This window comes from Schistocerca nitens, chromosome 4 (genome assembly GCF_023898315.1).
Source record: "Schistocerca nitens isolate TAMUIC-IGC-003100 chromosome 4, iqSchNite1.1, whole genome shotgun sequence".
Classification (NCBI taxonomy): Eukaryota; Metazoa; Arthropoda; class Insecta; order Orthoptera; family Acrididae; genus Schistocerca; species Schistocerca nitens.
In genome coordinates, this window is record NC_064617.1 from 209,882,272 (window position 1) to 209,900,964 (window position 18,693).

Genomic DNA, 18,693 nt, shown 5'->3' on the forward strand with positions numbered 1-18,693 from the left:
GCGTGAGTCGTGCTTCGGTAGCTCAGTTGGTAGAGCACTTGCCCGCGAAAGGCAAAGGTCCCGAGTTCAGAAGTAAAGCTGTGAGTACCGGGCGTGAGTCGTGCTTCGGTAGCTCAGTTGGTAGAGCACTTGCCCACGAAAGGCAAAGGTCCCGAGTTCAGAAGTAAAGCTGTGAGTACCGGGCGTGAGTCGTGCTTCGGTAGCTCAGGTGGTAGAGCACTTGCCCGCGAAAGGCAAAGGTCCCGAGTTCGAGTCTCGGTCGGGCACACAGTTTTAATCTGCCAGGAAGTTTCAGACAAGAAGTTGTCCTACTTTATTACTCAAAATGTAAAACATACAAATTACACTCTATTTCCTTGTACAAAATTCTGAATTGTGTGAGAAAAATCTTATCCTGCATTACATTAAATACAATAATGCAGAACAGACCCTAGCTCTTAGATTCTAAATAGAAAGTGTAATGCTGGGAAGAGGTGACTTACTGAACCACTAAGTATGTGTACATCTGTACTCTACAACTTATTGTACCATATTTGGCTGTATTTTGGTACGATACATTAATATTTCTTTCCAATCTATTCATAGTAGGAGCAGGAGTTAAAATATATAGCTTATATTTCTCTGGGTGAAATGTTGTTAGTATGTGTAAATGCTGTAACAGCAAATGGCTATGTTTTCATTTACTTTTTCTTCTTATGTATCTAACATTTTTAGTTGTATAAATATGTATAGACCCTTTACTCATATTACCTCCTCGATTCATGAATGTATCGGGCATGTATGCAGCGAGATATTTGACATGCTGACTTGACTGTTGAACATCCATCTGACGAAGTTCCAGATCAATTGCTTTCGTATGAGCTTTTGTCTCTGTAAACATTTTCTGTGAACAAAACCATCACAAAATAACAAAAAAATAAATGATGCAAATGTAATTGTCTTTCCTGGTATAAATTAAAACATCCTAGTGACATAAAACTTCAATGACTTGGCAAGATTATACATTTCACAAAACTTAACGGAAAAAGATATATGGTTTCCTCTCTTTGTAACCAATACCTGTCAGTGTCTGGAAATCGATAATTACTCTGTAATTAAAGGGAAGAATATTCTCATATTAAATAATGAGTAAAAAATGAACTGCAAATGTTTGTTTTGATGTTTATCACTTTTGGCTAACAAGGTTATTAGACTCTACAGTGTAGCAATTAGCACCATTGACTACCGACACAGAGGTCCCAGATTTGTTTCCCAAAGACCACCTCAAGTATTTTTTTCTTTTTCTTTTTATGAGAATGTCAAGAACAGGGACCCACCCACCTCGAAGTTAAATGGGAAGCCAATTAATATCATATGTAGCAAAACTGACAATCAGACTGTCAAAGGAGCATCAAATCAAAAGGCTTGTGGCAGGCTGGGAGGAACGTGACTTTTTTTAATCAGATAATAAATGATTGTTGTCAAAAAAAATAGTGCACAGGTAAATCATTCCAGCAAATATAAACTATAATTGATAACAGAAAACTTTCTCAGTGGCATTAACCTTGGAAACTAACTATAATTAAGCAGTAAACAAAAAATTGTAAGTTAAACATTATATAAAACTGACAGATAGAACTAATCAGACTGCATATTAGAAACTGTGCTGGAACTAAAGTGCAGTATTAGCTACCATCATGTTACCAATTTCACAACAGATTTGAATGTCGGGAATAAGATAATTACAAACAATTAACACACATGAGCTGCTGAGAGCCAAAGTGGTATACCTCCATTTTTACCACTTATGAGAAATGAAAGGTTTTGCATCTTGTTTAATGTAAATTCATGCTTTACAATAACTCATGATTCATTTGATGAAATGTACAAATGAAATAATATAATTATATTTACTACCGACATCTTAGTTATTTGTACCTCAAATTCCTTTTTATAGTCCCTAAAAGTTGGAGACCACTTTTCCCTTCAGAAATTTACTCATAGTGAAAGGCACAGTGGTATAAATTAAGAGTTTTACCACCGTTCTTATAGAGGTTTTGGTGAAGTTGAATACTTGAAAAGGAATATGCTGTCTTTTAATCTCCATAATTGCAATTTATTTATAAACCATAAACATAAAGTTATACAGTAAATGTGAGTCAATGCTTATTGCTCCCATTATGAACTTTTCTCTCACAAACTGGGTTAAAATAATTCATTATTGTTGTTAATTACTAGAATGCTACCTAATGAAACTGTCTAATAGTACAGCAGTGCATTCATGTATGGATTATTAATAACTTGATGTTTCTAAATGTCTAAATTTCTCAAAATGTAATTATTGTCATTCTGTTATTTCAAGAGGCTTTATAACGGAGCATGCCTGTTTACTGATTTCACTGTCCACATTATCTTCCTCTGCCAAAGGATCACTATGTCCAGGTCAAATTCCTGAGCCGAACTTGCAGTTGTCAACTGGTTGAAGAAAGTGTGGTGCACCAGAGGGATGTACGGGAGGAATGTCATCATGTCTTTCCTTTCTGCCTCAGTGACAGGCTGCACAGCATTGTTGAGAGTGGTGAGTTTTGTGGTTTATGTATTTAATGTGGGACATCACTGTTTGATTCGTGCAGGCTTTAACCTAGACTTTGACACTGAATGCAAACTTCCCTATAAAGACAATTTCTGCTTTAATAACATATGGATATTACAAATCTAAAGAAAGGAAACAATGCTAATACACACTAGTGCTGTTAAGATGCCTTTTTGACTTGATTGTAAATAAATACACAAAACAAGACCACGTGGCCTTGACACTTGTCTTATACCACTATTCCCACACATGAGCTTCACTCTGGCATGAAAGGAAGAATGCATTTGGAGCTCCCAAGTGGCTCCAGTGGCAGTTGCTGCCATACCACTTCTCCACAACAATTTTCTGTGCACTGTGAGTAAACAGAGTTTTACAGCTCAAAAGCTAAAATGTTTTTTTACTTAGACCACTTTGGTCCTCAGCAGCTCATAGATTTCAAGAAAACTTATAGACTTCTAATATGTACACATGTTAAACACAGCAGTTACTTATACAAGAATATGATACTAAGAGACCTAGACAGAAGAGTGTGTAGGGTTAAGCTTTGTAGTGGGGACACAGTGACACAAAACGTATACTGAAAGAAACAGTACACAACCAACAAATTACAAATCATACAGGGATGGTGTAACAACAGGGATGGTGCATACTAATCAATCAATTACACTGGTCAACACTCATTTTCTTGCCAAGGATATTTGAGTGGCTTTAGGATGGGTTAGTGGTGCTGAGGACGAATATAGCAACCATTTATGCAGTTTGGCTCTAGTTTTTGAGATAATGCATGATTTATTCAAAAAATTAGAAAAAATTGCTAATACTGAACTCGAGCGCTACAAACTACAATGAAAAAAGAAAATAATCTTTATAAATAGCTTCTATGAAAACCTGATAGGCATTTGTCCACGTATAAAACATAATTGAAAAGTTTCTCTATAAGTATATCATTTTCCGTCCATGACGAACCGCTTCCTGCACGCTTTCCTTTTATAGGTCTCTTCAGAACAGTCACGTTGCAGATTCCAGCAATAATCTGCCATCATATGCCTGTCCCATCTTCCTTTATATCTTTCCTCTATTCCTTTCATATCTTGATGGAACCGCTCTCCTTGTTCCTCACTGAAATCACCTAGATTACGAGGAAATCGATCCAAGTGGCTGTGAAGGAAGTGCAATTTTATGCTCATGTTAGCTCCTAAGTTTTGAAAGTTAGTGAGCATGTTTTTGACCAGTTCCTCGTAATTGGGAGCTTTATGATTGCCCAAAAAACATTTTACAACAGCGACAAAACTGTTCCAGGCCGATGCTTCAGTGACAGTCATGACACTTGTAAAATTGGTATCGTTGATGAGCCTGCGAATTTGAGGACCATCAAATATTCCTGCCTTAAGTTTTTCACTACTGAGTCCAGGGAACGTATTGCAGATGTATGTGAAGCAATTACCATTTCTGTCTAAAGCTTTGGTGAATTGCTTCATTAGTCCTAACTTAATATGTAATGGTGGAAGAACAATCTTGTCCCTACTAACCAGAGGTTCATTAATGATGTTTGCTCGACCAACAGCCATATGTTCCCTTGGAGGCCATGTTTTCTGCTTCCAATGTTCGTGCTTTGCCCTACTATCCCACATGCAGATAAAACATGGGTGCTTTGTGTATCCACTTTGTTGTCCAAGCAAGAAGTTCACCATTTTCAAATCAACACAAATCAACCACTGGTGCTGCATATACTGAATTTTCTGCAGAACCATCTTGATGTTAGCATATGCTTCACAAAGTTTTGTTGAGTGGGCAATTGGAATAGATGCGTAACGATTGCCATTGTGTAGGAGAACACATTTTAAACTTCTAGTGGAACTGTCTATGAAGAGACGCCAGTCCTCTGGTCTATATTCCGGCAGCCCCAATTCAAGTAAAAGTCCAGGTATATTGCTGCAATACACTATAACCTCTTCTTGGTTGAAGTATGGAAGAAGGTTTTCTTCTCTCGTCCGGTAAGCTGTTATTTTAACACTTGGATGAAGACAGTTCTTTTCCTTAAGCCTGGATGCTAAGAGTTCTGATGCTTGCTTTGAAAGATTGAGTTCTCGTATCAAGTCACTGAGCTCCTTCTGGTCGAACTGCTGGGGTTGTGTCTCACGTCCTTCATATTCCGAACCACTACTTGTACATTCCTCGCCGTGCACATCGTCATCTGATGATGTTAGCGTGGGTAATGTTGTGAAGGTTGGTACAGGAACATCGTTGCTGTGCACCACCGGTCTTCTTGCTGACTCCAAATCGGGATATTCCCACTTTCGTTTTTTGAACCTATTAAAACCTTTCACATTAACAATGCAAAAATAGCAATCATCTGTATGGTTCTTCTGCTCTCGCCATACCATAGGCACTCCGAAGTTTAAGCTTTTCCTTTTTCGTTTTGTCCACTGCCGTAAGCACTCCACACAGCATTTACAAACTTTATGGGGTGCCCACGCCTTGTCTTGATCTCCAAGTTTAATTCCAAAATATGCCAGATACGCTTCCTTCACAAAAGGAGTGATATTCTTCCTGTTCTTTTGAAGAACGTATTCACCACAAATGTAGCAGAACTCATCTGGATCGTTCACGCAAAGACGGCGTGAAGAACTCATGTTTTCCTAAAACAAAATTGCACAAATACTACATATTATGCAGAACTTTCTTGTATTTGCATGTCAATCACATCCAACAAACATCATTAATTGTTTTGTGTGAAATGAATACTCACCTCTTATTTGCTACGTCACGAAGAAAAGGTTCTATCTCCTTGAAGCTGCACTGCACATGTGTGTGACTTTCGACCATCGCCATTTTTCTTGTTTACACTGAACGCTACCTATCGGCTGTTGCGGGGATTACCTCGGCCAATAAATGAATGTCGAGTACCGCCGAATTCAAATCTGCACAACCCTCAATATCTTTAACACACGCACCGCACAACAGGACTTAACACATGCTGACAGTGTGATGTTTGCATGATGTAATCCTCAACCACACAGATGCACTCCCTGAGCACAATTGTTTAATAAAGATAGTACAATATCACTAATTAAAAAACAGGTAGCAAATACATTACACCATATATGGACCCTGCAGTCTATATTATCCACATGAAACTCTCATTTCCACAAATAACCTATATCTCAAAAACCAGAGCCAATTTGGAAAAAGTACAAATATACTCGGAATGAGTATCATAACAATATCCCATTTTCGTTCAAACTTCCCTGGCAACGAAAAAAAAATTTTATTTTGTAGAGCTGTGTTATGAATATAAAGCAGTGTGGAACAAACAATATGAGAAGGTAAGATAAGCAGCTCAGGAGACTGGGCAAATCTCAGGAGAAAGCAGCTGCTAAATCATGACTGATCACATAAAACCAAATGAGTGTGCACACTCAATTACCAGTCTTGGTTAACCAAGACTGCATTTATTAACAGTAGCTTTCAATCTGCAGATGTTCAGCAAATTTGAAGTTAGACTACAGGCATCTCAGATTCACCCAGTCTGACCACCACAGCACTGCACAATCAACCAATCTTATCACTGGACAGGAAAGTAACTTGGCACACTATAATGTTGTCCATTGGCCTCCTCATCACCAAAATAGCAACAGGCTATTGCGTCATTCATATAAAATGAAAATTAACTGCAGCAGACTCTGAAGGTTTGTCAAAATGTGGCAATATCCCAAGTGCAGTGCCTGTCAGTATTGGAAGATAGCAGAGATAGCATAGGGGAGGGCGAAATAGTCACCTTTTATTAAGGTATTGTCACTTAGAAGCAGCAGCTACCATTGAGAACACAAATTCTAATATTTCTACTCTGAAAATCATTTTTAGACACAGCAACATATGTGTGAGCGTAAGCTTCTACATACGGTCTCATCTTCATTACAAATTTTCCAGCTTTGTGGCAACATCATCATGTTTTGTACACAATGTTTCACCCACTTGAAACAGTGGCCAAAATCTGTATACTAAACTGCTATCCCAGAACCCAGTATCAGTTGCAGGTTGTCTATATATTAGCTTCCAGAGATAACATAAATGTGGTATTCATTATCTCACATGATTAATGACCAAATTTGAAAATTTAAAATGTCATCATAATCTACTCAACAAACAAGTAATCTGACGTTACTGTTAGAAACTTACTTTGTTTCAAGGCAGTGTATCTGACGGTGCACAAAAACCTGGACTACATTCCAATAAATTTCATATTTAATTTCTAAACTTTACAAATCTTTTTGTCCCTGACACCCTCCACAAAATGATCAAAGGAAAGAAGTTAACTGCCTACTACATTTTTTCTGTTCATACAGTCAAATGTCAGCATCATGCATGATGTTTTAAATTATTACTTCTTTATTACCCACTCTATTTGTAACAGTTTCCAGACAGTATTGACATATACCACTGGCAAACAGTATCGACATATATCACCGAGTATACCTGTAAAATTACATCATTGTGAGACAACAGTTCAGGAGATATGATGTCAGACACCGAGATATGTGAAAAACGATAAGTAGTGCCGTTTACAATGCCCATGTTGCTAGGCGGAAACCATATGTTAATCGTGTGAATCAGGTTTAATAATGATTATGATACATTAACTATAAATTATTTATAAATCAACAAAAATTGAGACAGGTAATATAAATACTAAAATTTTGAGAAACCCTGATACAAAAGGTACACCACGAACCTACTATGCTGCCATAGTAGGAGGAGAGGTGATACTCCTACGTGGCGCATCCCAGGTGGCGGATAGGGAAGTCCTCACCAGTTTACTGGCGGACTTGAGTGAAATAAAATAGCTCTCGCGGACCAAACACACCCTCTGCGGTTAACAACCGGAGTTGTAAATTGGAGCTTGCTCCAACTAAGGTTGACAACCTTCGACGGTCAAAAATAGGAAAAAAATTCCACCGTCCTGCTCAAAAAGGCAGGAAAAGGCTACATCGGATTCGGTGGGTAGTCAACTAGAAGACAGCAACGAATCGGAGTGTTTGCAACCATCCAAATGCACACTAAAACACAAAAACAAGATTAAACATGAGCAAATAAATTATATAGCAACACACGACATAAACTCACTACTTCAGACCGGAAAACTCCAGCTCCTCACAGATGAAGTAAATAAACAAAAAATTTTAATAACAGGGATCCAAGAAATGAGAAACACCACAGAGGACCCATTCGAATCACAAGGATACAGAATTTATAATGGGAAACCAGGACCAAGGGCAATGAAACAATGTCCCCAGTTTGGAACAGGGTTTTTAGTAAACATAAAAATAATAGATTCAGTAACGTATTTCCAAGCAGTATCACCAAGAATTGCGACTCTAAGCTTTAAAACAATGAATAAAACCTATACAATAATAAATGCTCATGCCCCAACAAATGAAAAAAATTGTCTAACAAAAACAAAGGAAGAGGTAGATAAATTTTGGGACCTTCTAGAACAAACTGTGAACAGAGTAAATAAAAAGAATGTAAAAATCTTATTGGGAGATTTCAATGCTCAGTTGGGAAAAGAAAGGAAATATAAAGATATTATTGGAAAATGGAGTCCACATAAATTTACAAACAAAAACGGTCAAAGACTTGTAGAACTCTGCAGAGAACACAACCTTATATCTAAATCAACATACTTTAAGAGGAAGCCAAGTAAACTTAAAACATGGAAACATCCAGACTGGAGGAAGGGAGTGTGGCAGCTAGACCATGTCTGTATGGACAAAAATTTTCATAAGGAGATCCACAATGTTAAAGTACTGAGAGGAGTAGACACAGGCTCAGACCATCATATGGTTAAAATTAAAATCAAATTCACACCGTTAAAGAAGAGGACCAGAAAAACTAATAAAATAAAAAGGAGGTTTGACCCACATCAGCTAATTAAAAATAATAAGTACCAACAAATAACACAAACCATCAAATTAACAGATGGTCTAGAACAACTAGTGCCTAATCTTAAAAAAGAAGCAGAGAATCTAGCTCCCTTGAACCCATGAAGGAAACATGTATGGTGGACATCAGAATGTGACAAATTCCATGAAGATAGACACCAAGCATGGTTAAAGTTTCAAACACATAAAACTGAAGAAAATGCCATCAACCTAAAAAATGAAAGAAAAAAATTCACTCAAAATATTAGAAGAATCAAGAGAGGATTTCATAAAGATATTATAAAGTCTATAGAAGGTAATTACCATAAAACCAACTCCAGGAACTACTACAAAATCTTTGGGAAACAACTACAACAATATGAGGTCCCTACACTAATACTGAAAAATGAAGATGGAAGAATGACAGACAGTAACAAGGAAAATGCAGAAATCATGGCAAAAGCATTTTACAAACTTCTGAATTGCGAGGAACCCAAAGAACCCTTACAAATCAACATAAATACCCCAATAAAAACCAAACCTAACAAACTAGACCCTCCAACTTTCCAAGAAGTAGAAGAAATTCTTAAAGAACAAAAAAATTATAAGGCATGTGGAGAAGATCAGGTTTTTGTTGAAATGTGGAAATATGCAAGTGACACAGTCAAGACCTCCTTACACATGGCTCTAACAAAAATTTGGGTAACAGAACAATTTCCCGAACATTGGACCACAGCTATCATCCACCCACTACACAAAAAGGGAGATAAGAGCAACCCAGACAATTACAGAGGAATCCCTCTCCTAGATTGCACATACAAAATTCTATCCAAGATCCTATATGAAAGAATCAAGGAGCAATTAGAACAGGAGTTAGGGGAATATCAGGGAGGTTTCAGACCATGGAGAAGCTGTGCAGAGCAGATAATTAGTTTAAAATTGATTATGGCATACTACAAGAAATGGAACAAACCTCTGGCAATAACATTTGTAGATTTTAAGAAGGCATATGACTGTCTCCACAGACCTTCAGTATTAAAAATTTTAAGAAATCTAGGACTCCATCCAAAACTAATTAAAATAATACAACTCACTCTAACCAACACCAAATCAAAAGTCAAGTTTAGAGGAGAAATTTCGGAACCATTCCTCATAAAAACAGGCTTAAGACAAGGTGACTGCCTATCACCGTAATTTTCAACTGTGCACTGGAATACATAATGAGAGAATGGTACAAGGACAATCCAAAGAGGATAAGAATTGGAAGTGCAAAAGATGATATTAGCTTAAACTGCTTGGGATTCGCTGATGATCTTGCGCTCCTAGCCAACACCGTTCAAGAAGCCAGGCAACAAGTGAAATCACTACAAGAAATAGCAGAGAAAGTAGGCCTTAGAATATCATTTGAAAAAACGGAGATTATGCTAACTGATCCACCACTTGCAAACAAAATTACAATAGGAGAACAGGAAATCAAAATTGTTGATAAATTTAAATATTTAGGCAAAATAATAACATACAATCTAAATGAGAAGCCATCATGGCAAAATAGAATAAAAAAACTGAACTATGCAAATTACATTACCAAAACTACATACAACAAAAAAAGCCTATCTATAGATGCAAAATTAAAACACTATAAAACAGTTACACAACCAGAAATAACGTATGCAGCTGAAACTATCTTCAAAACAACTAATACAGCAGAAATTGACAGAATACTAAAAATAGAAAGAAGAATAATTAGGACATGTATAAATAAACAGTATAAAATAAATGGACATTGGAGAATAGCATCAAATGAAACAGTATATAAGAAAATAGAACCAGTCATGAGCACAATCAGGAAGAAACGCATCTCATTCTTTGGACATCTGATGAGAACTCCAGAAAACAGAATTAGTAAAAAAATAATACAAAAATTGTGGAATAGCAAGAGTGACATTAAATGGATCACAGAAATTAAGGAAGATATAAAAGAACTTCAAATTACAGTAGATGACCTAAAAAACAAGACAGAGAAAACCAGAATACTGCAAGACCCGCAAACCAGACTACAAATGAAAATCAATAAAAGGAGTACAGGAAGAGTTGTCTCAGATGAAGAAAGAAAGAAAATATCTGAAAGAATGAAGAAATATTGGGCACACACAAGAGCAAAACACCTTTCATATAAGAATAGCCTCTAATAATTATATTACCTAAATATATTAAGTTATTGTCGAACCAAGTTGTATCCATGTGTAACAACTTGTTTAGAACTTTGTATTTTTGACTACAGTGGTCCAATGAAGGCCATAAAATAAATAATAAAAAAAATAATAAAACAAAAGGTACAATAAAGTTTCAGCTCTCTGTGACTGCAGACGTGTGTGCAAGTCGCATTTGTGTGTGTGTGTGTGTGTGTGTGTGTGTGTGTGTGTGTGTGTGTGTGTGTGAAGGTGCGCGCGCACACGTGCACTTGCGTGTGTATGTGTGTCTACTGCTGACAAAGGCCTTAATGGCCGAAAGCTATGATTGTGTGAATATTTTTATTGTGCCTTTCACGACTCAGCATTTCTGCTATATGGTGAATAGCAACTTTTCTTCTCTGGTATTGATACATTCCATACTGGATCTTCCTTCTTTCATATATTTTATTTCTTTCTTCATCTTACATCACACTTCCTGTAGCCCTTTTATTGATCTCTGTTTTCAGTCTGGTTTGTGTGTCTTGCAGTATTCTGGTTTTGTGTTTTGTTTTCGGTCATCTACCATAATTAAGATTTCTCTTATATCTTCCTTAATTTCTGTGATTCATTTACTGTTGCTCTACACTACTCCACAATTTTTCTGTGATTTTCTAATTAATTCTGTTTTCTGGTGTGCTCATCTCATGTCCAAAGAATAAGATGCGTTTCTTCCTGATCATGCTCATTACTGGTTCCATTTTTTTTTATACTGTTTCATTCGAAGCTATTCTGCAGTGCCCATTTATTTGTTACTGTTTATTTATGTGTGACCTAATAATTCTTCTTCCTGACCTTAGTATTATGTCAATTTCTGCTGTATTAATTGTTCTGAAGATGGTTTCCACTGTATGTGTCATTTCTGGTTGTGTAACTGTTTTATAATGTTTTAATTTTGCAGGTATAAATACACTTTATTGTTGTATATGGTTTGGTAACTTAATTCTCCTTGTTAAGTTTTTTTTCCTATTTTGCCATGTTGGTTTCTCATTTTGATTTTATGTAATGATTTCACCTAACTATTTAAGTTTATCAACAGTTTTTTTTAAACTGTGATTTTGTTTGCAAGTGATGGATCAGTTGGCATGATCTCTTTTTTTGTATGTTATTCTGTGGTCAATTTTCTGTGCTATTTCTTTTAGTCTGTCTCTTCTTGTCCTATTTGTGGAATGTTGCTGGCTAGGAGAGCAAGATCAGCAAATCGCAATCAGTTTAAACTTACATCATTTTTCGCATTTCCGATTCTTACATCCTTTGGGTTATCCATCCATTATTCTCTCATTACGTATTCCAATGTACAGTTAAACAGTAATGGGGATAGGAAGTCACTTTGTCGTAAGCCTGTGTGCAGAAGTGGTTCAGAAATTTCTCCTCAAAACTTTACTTTCAATTTGATGTTCGTTAGAGTAAGTGCCATTAGTTTATTCAGTTTTGGATAGAGCCCTGGATTCCTTAAAATTTTTAATAGTGAACATCTATGGAAGCAGTCATATCCCTTCTTAAACTCTACAAATGTTATTGCCAGAGGTTTGTTCTGTTTCCTATAGTATGCCATAAATAGTATGCCATAATCAATTTTAAACTAATGATCTGTTCTGCACAGCTTCTCTGTCATCTGAAACCTCCCTGATGTTCCCCTCACTCCTCATCTAGTCGTTCGTCAATTCTTCCCAGTAGGGTCTTGGAAAAAGTCTTGTACGTAAGTCTAACAGAAAGATTCCCCTGTAGTTGTCCAGACTGCTTGTCACCCTTCTTGTGTAGTGGATGATGATGACTGTGATCCAATGTTTGGAGAAGTTTTGTTAGAGTCATGTGTCAGGTCTTGACTGTGTCACTTGAATATTTCGACACTTCAACAAAAACCAAATCTTCTCTAAATGTATTATAACTTTTTTGTTCTTCAAGTGCTTTTTCTACTTCTTGGAAAGTTGCAAGATCTAATTTTTTAGGTTTTGTCTCTATTGGTGTATTCATTATGATTTATAAGAGTCCTTCTGGTTCTTTGCAATTCAGAAGTTTATTACATGCTTTTGCCACATTTTCAGCATTTTCTTTGTTAGTGTGTGCCATTCTTCCATCTTCATTTTTCAGTATTAGATTAAAAGGCTGTTGCCACTGCCGCTATTGTTTCCCAAAGATTTTGCAGTAGTTCCTGGAATTGGTTTTGTGGTGATTATCTTTTAAAGAGTTTATTCTGTCGCCATGGGGAAGATTACTACCAGCACTGATATCTCCTCCTCACACATTAAATTATCGTGATACTCAAGTATTTTAAACTCATTAGCACTGTCCTTTCTGATAAGTTAAACAAAATGACTGTCATGTGTATACTGTAGACTGCCTTATATTCATTTAGGTTCTTGTTTTCATTTGTAAGTGTGGAAAAGCAAACACATTTAAAAGTTTCCACAAGAATTTTGGACTACTTTCAATAATCCATGACTGGCAGCACGTCTACCTGCCCTAGAACTGAACAGGTTCAAAAATGGCTTTCATCAGCACTGCTGTTCTAAGTATGCATTTCAAAGGCCAAGGGAAAAAAAAAAAAAAATTAAGCCTCTCGAAAATTGTTCACAGCAGCAGTTAAACACTGCACATGCATTTCACATAGAAATTCCTACATTTCCCTCACTTTTCCAAAGCAGTCCTGACAGACAGTATGAAGTGGTACAGTTCTACAAACATGTGGCAGAAGATGCAGATCAGAAATTCATTATTTTTTATAGAAAGAAAACAGAAATTGGAGAACTATTATGAAGTGCTTACAGGAGGCTTTCGAAATAGAATAAAATTAGTTTCCATACCTTAAAGTCAAGAATTTCCGGCATTGCTGTTACAGGTTTGCTGGATTCACGTTCCAGTCTTTGTTGTAATTCCACGCACTGTTCATGCTGTCGTTTTACAAGTTCCCTGAATTTAATTATTGTTTGTTCACGATCAGCAATTGTTTCAAATGCAGCCTCTTTTTCTCGAATGGCCTGAAATTCAAAGAAGTAAAACTATTATAATGATGCTTTCACTGGTACACAGAATGCGAGTACCTAGCTTGTAAGAATGAATAACAGTGATTTCAAAAATGAAATCATGTAATAGTACATATTAATTACAGATCTTATCTTCTAAACATACAGAGGATTTCAAGACAATCAATAATCTATGTTTACATATTGTGACACCAAGTGTAGAGCAACAGTTTAAACTATCTTAAGTATTATAAGACACACATTAATAACAATATTTTGTGTTTACTCGCCAGTAAAAATACTGCACTGTTTCTGTGCTTGACAGATCTGCAAATTTTAGACAAACAGCATTTGTTCTGACTTAAATTTTCATGTTTGAAATGAAATGTTTAATTTCTGTTAATATGAACAAACCTCTCGAGTTGCACCACGAGCTAAGTCCAGTTCTTCTCTCAGTTCTACTTCCACTTCCCTGCTGTTTTCTTGCAATTGTTCATTCATGTCCTGTAACTCTTCCAAGTCAGCAACTGCTTCCTGTAGTTCCTTTACCTTTTCTTCGAGATTCATCTTTGCATCTACAAGCTGTTGCACCATTTCCTCTGCCCCCAGTGCTGCATCCACCTGACAAAACAAAAAGAACAATAAAAAATTAAGTTCTGCCTCTTCCATATAAGACATGACATATACTCAATAACATAAAAATAAATATTTTAAAGTGCTAATAGAAACAAATACCAACAATATTTTTCAGAAGCAGAGAAACTTCAGAATCACAGAGAGGGAGAGAGGAAAAAGTTGGAGGAAATCATACCAATGATGACAAATTCATCAGTAAATTTGGATAGATCTCAGTTCCAGGACAACACAGAGGGGTAATACAAAAGGGAGCTCAGTAATGAAATGACAGCACCAGAAGAAATTTATACAAAGAAGTAAAAAGTGACAAAGATAGTGAAAACATCAAAACGTGACAAGAAAAGAATAAAATAATCACAGTTATAGCACACAGTAGCAGGCAGAGGAATACAGCTCGTAGCACTGACATGGTCTATGGCAGACACAGCTGTTGTCATTCTCTCTCTCTCTCTCTCTCTCTCTCTCTCTCTCTCTCTGTGTGTGTGTGTGTGTGTGTGTGTGTGTGTGTGTGTGTGTCTGACTGTTTTCACCCATTTCATTTGCACGAGTGGCACAGGGTTTTCCAATATTAGTGTTCAGATTTCACAAATATCCATAGCCAAGTGATTCTTGGAAGTTTTACCAGCATACTGAATGTTCTATGAGGTTTTGGGATTGTTGCCAGATCATATTGACTTCTTGCCACAATATTTCAGCTGGCAACTGTCCAGCCATCTTCAGGTGAGTGTCTGTCAATGGAGGCTGCTGGTTCACGATGTTGGGCTTTACAGCAAAAATTGGCACAGAAACGCATGCACATTGGCGCCCGTTACATGTGCGTCCTCTATCGAAATCCACGCCCACTGCAAATACTGTTCCATCTGTCACGTGCAGGCGCATGCGTAAAGGTGAAACTACATGTCTACCCTCTGTCTGAATGCATGCTCGTGTTGCCAAAAACAAACATAAGGTTTTGGCAGACATGTCATTAGGAATAAAATTTTTTCTCTCAGAAGAAATTAGAGAGATCACTGGGTCCCAAGCCTTGTCCAGTTTAAAGCTTCTGTCATGATTTATAAGATTTTGTGCTAGACATACTTCCACAGACTCTTTTAATTACTGAATCCCAAAAGGATCTCACCGGAGCCAAGATTTTTGCTGAAGAATAATTCTTAGTGTGTCCCGTGGTAATACAATGCTGAGCTCTGGCCGACTTCCTGGGCTGCGAAAAGCGAGTGTTGCCCTCATGTTCGTTCAACACACCTTCTGTGTACTGTGCGTATCGTCTGACCTATGTATGCTTTGCCACACTGACAAGGAATTTTGTAAATCCCAGCCTTCTGCAGATCCAGATCGTCTTTTACTGAACCAAGGAGAACAATAGTCTTTGCTGGTGGCTGGAAGATTACTTTAACTTTATACTTCCTTAGGCTCCTGCCTACTTTGGACAAAAGGTTGCTGACATCTGAAAGGAACACTCTGGACTTTAACAGCTGCTTATCTTCTTGATGTTGGTGGTGGTCATGTTTCTTCCTCCTTAGTGCTGTACTAATCTGATGTGGAGAGTAACCATTATCTTTGAACACCAACTGTAGTGTTCTAGCTCCTTTGTAATGCTCCCTCCATCAGAAACAACATGAACCAGTAGTTAGCGAAAGGTGATGGCAGGTCGATGCTTGCAGATAGAGGTCCATATGTGTGTGCTTATGGTAGACAGAATGCTCTAATGACCTACCCACTCTCCAAGAACCAGAATGTCCAAAAACAGTAAGCACCCATCCTCCTCTATTTGCACCAAAACTGGGTGTCCTTGTGGTTTGAATACAGATGTCGCAAGAAGTGTGAGAGTTTTTCTTCACCATGGGGTCACACTACAAAAGTGTCACCTACATATCGCCAGAAGACTCTTGGTTTAAGTTCTGCTGAATTAAGTGCCGATTCCTCAAAGTTTTCCATAAAGTTTGTTACCAGAGGGTTGAGAGGACAGCCCATGGCAACATCATCAATCGGCTCAAAATATTCGTTGCTAAATAAAAAGTATGTCGAGGAAAGGACACGATGAAAGTGTTGTTACATCGGCCGTGAACTTCTTGCTGAAGAGTGACAAAGTCAATAAGATGAACCTTATTGAAAATGAGAAGACACTGAAGCTCACTTTTAAGTCAGTTTCACCGAGTTGAAGTGACTTCAGTCTGTTGATAAAGTCTGCAGAGCTGTGAACACAATGTGCGCACTTCTCCACAAAAGGTCTCAGTAGAGACGTGAATTGTATCGGCAAATTATACATGGGGGCCATCGATATTAATGATGATCAGCCGTAATGGAACCTCTTTTCTATGAATCTTCAGAAGACCGTATAACCTGGGAAGCACAGAACTATGAGGTCTTAAATATTTTGGTCACTTCTTATGGAACAGAAGAAGAATTGAGCAGAGCTGATGTTTTCCTTTCCACTTTCCCTGTGGGGTCTATGTCAATCTTCTGATACATTGTTTCATTCACCAAGTTACAAATCTTCCGTTCATAGACCTCACATGGCAACAGCACAGAGGCATTTCCCTTATCCACTGGTAAGACCTCCATGTAAGGATCTTATCATAGTTTTCGTAGTGTGGCTCTTTCCATGGCAGAAATGTAGCTCTTCTGAGGTGGAGCTTTCATGAGTGCACAACAAGTTTCATGTCTTATTTCTCATGCAGCATCACTAGGAAGAGGTCTAACAGCTTCCTCAACTGCACTAATAAAATCAGTCAGAGGTGGGGCTCTCGGCACAGGGGTGAAGTTGAAGCCTTTGCTTTGCACTGAATATGAGCGCCTCGCTCGCCTTTCACAGCCCATGAAGTCAGCCATAACTAAGCATTGTATTACCACAGGACACTCCAAGGATTATGCTGCCACAAAAACTTGGTCCCAGAGAGGTCTTTTTGGGATTCAGTAATTAAAGAATCTGTAGAAGTATGACTAGCACAAAATCTTATAAATCATGACTATGGCTTTGAATTGGTCAAGGCTTGGGACTCGGTGATCTCTCTAATTTCTTCTGAGAGAAAACACTTTATTCATAATGACACTTCTGGCAACACCTGATGTTTGCTTTTAGTGATGCGAGCGTGCATTCTGACAGAGGGCAGACATGTAGTTCATGTAGTTCCACCTTCACACAAATGCCTGCGCACCACACATGGAACGGTACTTGCAGAGGGTGTGGACTTTGATAGAGGACGCTCCTGTGACGGCTGCCAATGTGCATGTGTTTCTTCGCCAATTTGTGCTGTACAGCCAACACCATGAACCACCAGTCTCCAGGGGCGGACACTCACCATAGGAATGCTGGGTGGTTGCTAGCTCAAATATTGTGGCAAGAAGTCAGCATGATCTGGTTGCAATCCCAAAATCTCTTAGAACACCCGTAGCAAAAGTCTGATGATAATGCAAGTTTCTCTCAGCTTCATGACATATTGAGGATATAAGAAACAGCATCTTTGCTTTGAAATAAAGTATCCAAAACAATGTCACAGATTAGGAGTCAGTCTCCACCTAGTCCAGGTAATGATATTGTACAGAACTCTATGCAACAGTGTAAGATCCAAAGACCACAGAGCGGCCACAACAAGCAAGAGTATGGAGGGACTCCTGGATAGCCATCACCAGATGAGAGCGAGGGAAACACTGGTCGATAGCTCGTAACCTGCTCAGGGAGTCACTACAGATAACGAAGGACTCACCTCAGCAGCAGCGGATATACTCTAGGGCGCGAGAGATGGCGACCGTCTTGGCAGTGAAAACACTGCAGCCAGCAGGCAACAAATGTTGTTCATAATGATCCCCTAGAGTAAGAGCATAACCGACACGGCCAGCAACCATCAAACCACCAGTATACACAATGTCAGAGCCTTGAAATGTGGCAAGGATTGAAAGAAAGCAGCGGCGGAGGGCCTCAGGAGGGACTGGGTCCTTCAGGCCCTGTGCCAAATCGAGCCGAAGGCATGGGCGTTGCACACACCATGGGGGTATACGCAGAGGGGCCCCAGAAAAGAGGTGGAAGAGGGAAAACCTCAAGCCCAGATAGAAGAGCTCTGACATGAACCGCGATCGTACACCCTGACCGGGGCCGCCGTGCCGGAAGATGGACGACCGACTAAGGGAACAGGAGATGATAATTGGGATGCCCGGGCAAGCTACAAATGTGTGTAGCATAAGCGGCCAGTAATTGTTGGCACCGGAACCGCAATGGAGGGACAGCTGCCTCCACAAGAATGCTGTTGACAGGGCTTGTCCAGAAAGCTCCAGTGGCGAGTTGGATCCCACTGTGAAGGATGGGGTCCAGCAACCGCAATGCAGAAGGGGATCCCGAACTGTAAGCCAGGCTCCCATAATCTAGACGGGACTGAATT

The 18,693-nt window shown here is 38.3% G+C and overlaps 1 protein-coding gene across 2 annotated transcripts in view; it reads right to left on the reverse strand.

Annotated features, from left to right (window-relative positions):
* The window catches only part of LOC126253428 (dynactin subunit 1), a 146,647-nt gene that overhangs the window by 49,465 nt on the left and 78,489 nt on the right, over positions 1-18,693 (reverse strand). For both annotated transcript variants that reach the window (XM_049954760.1, XM_049954761.1), the window contains exons 12-14: positions 14,099-14,305; positions 13,526-13,699; positions 751-883 (exon numbers count right to left, since the gene is read on the reverse strand). In XM_049954760.1, the coding sequence (XP_049810717.1) occupies positions 751-883; positions 13,526-13,699; positions 14,099-14,305 (514 nt within the window). The remainder of the gene's footprint in view (positions 1-750; positions 884-13,525; positions 13,700-14,098; positions 14,306-18,693) is intronic.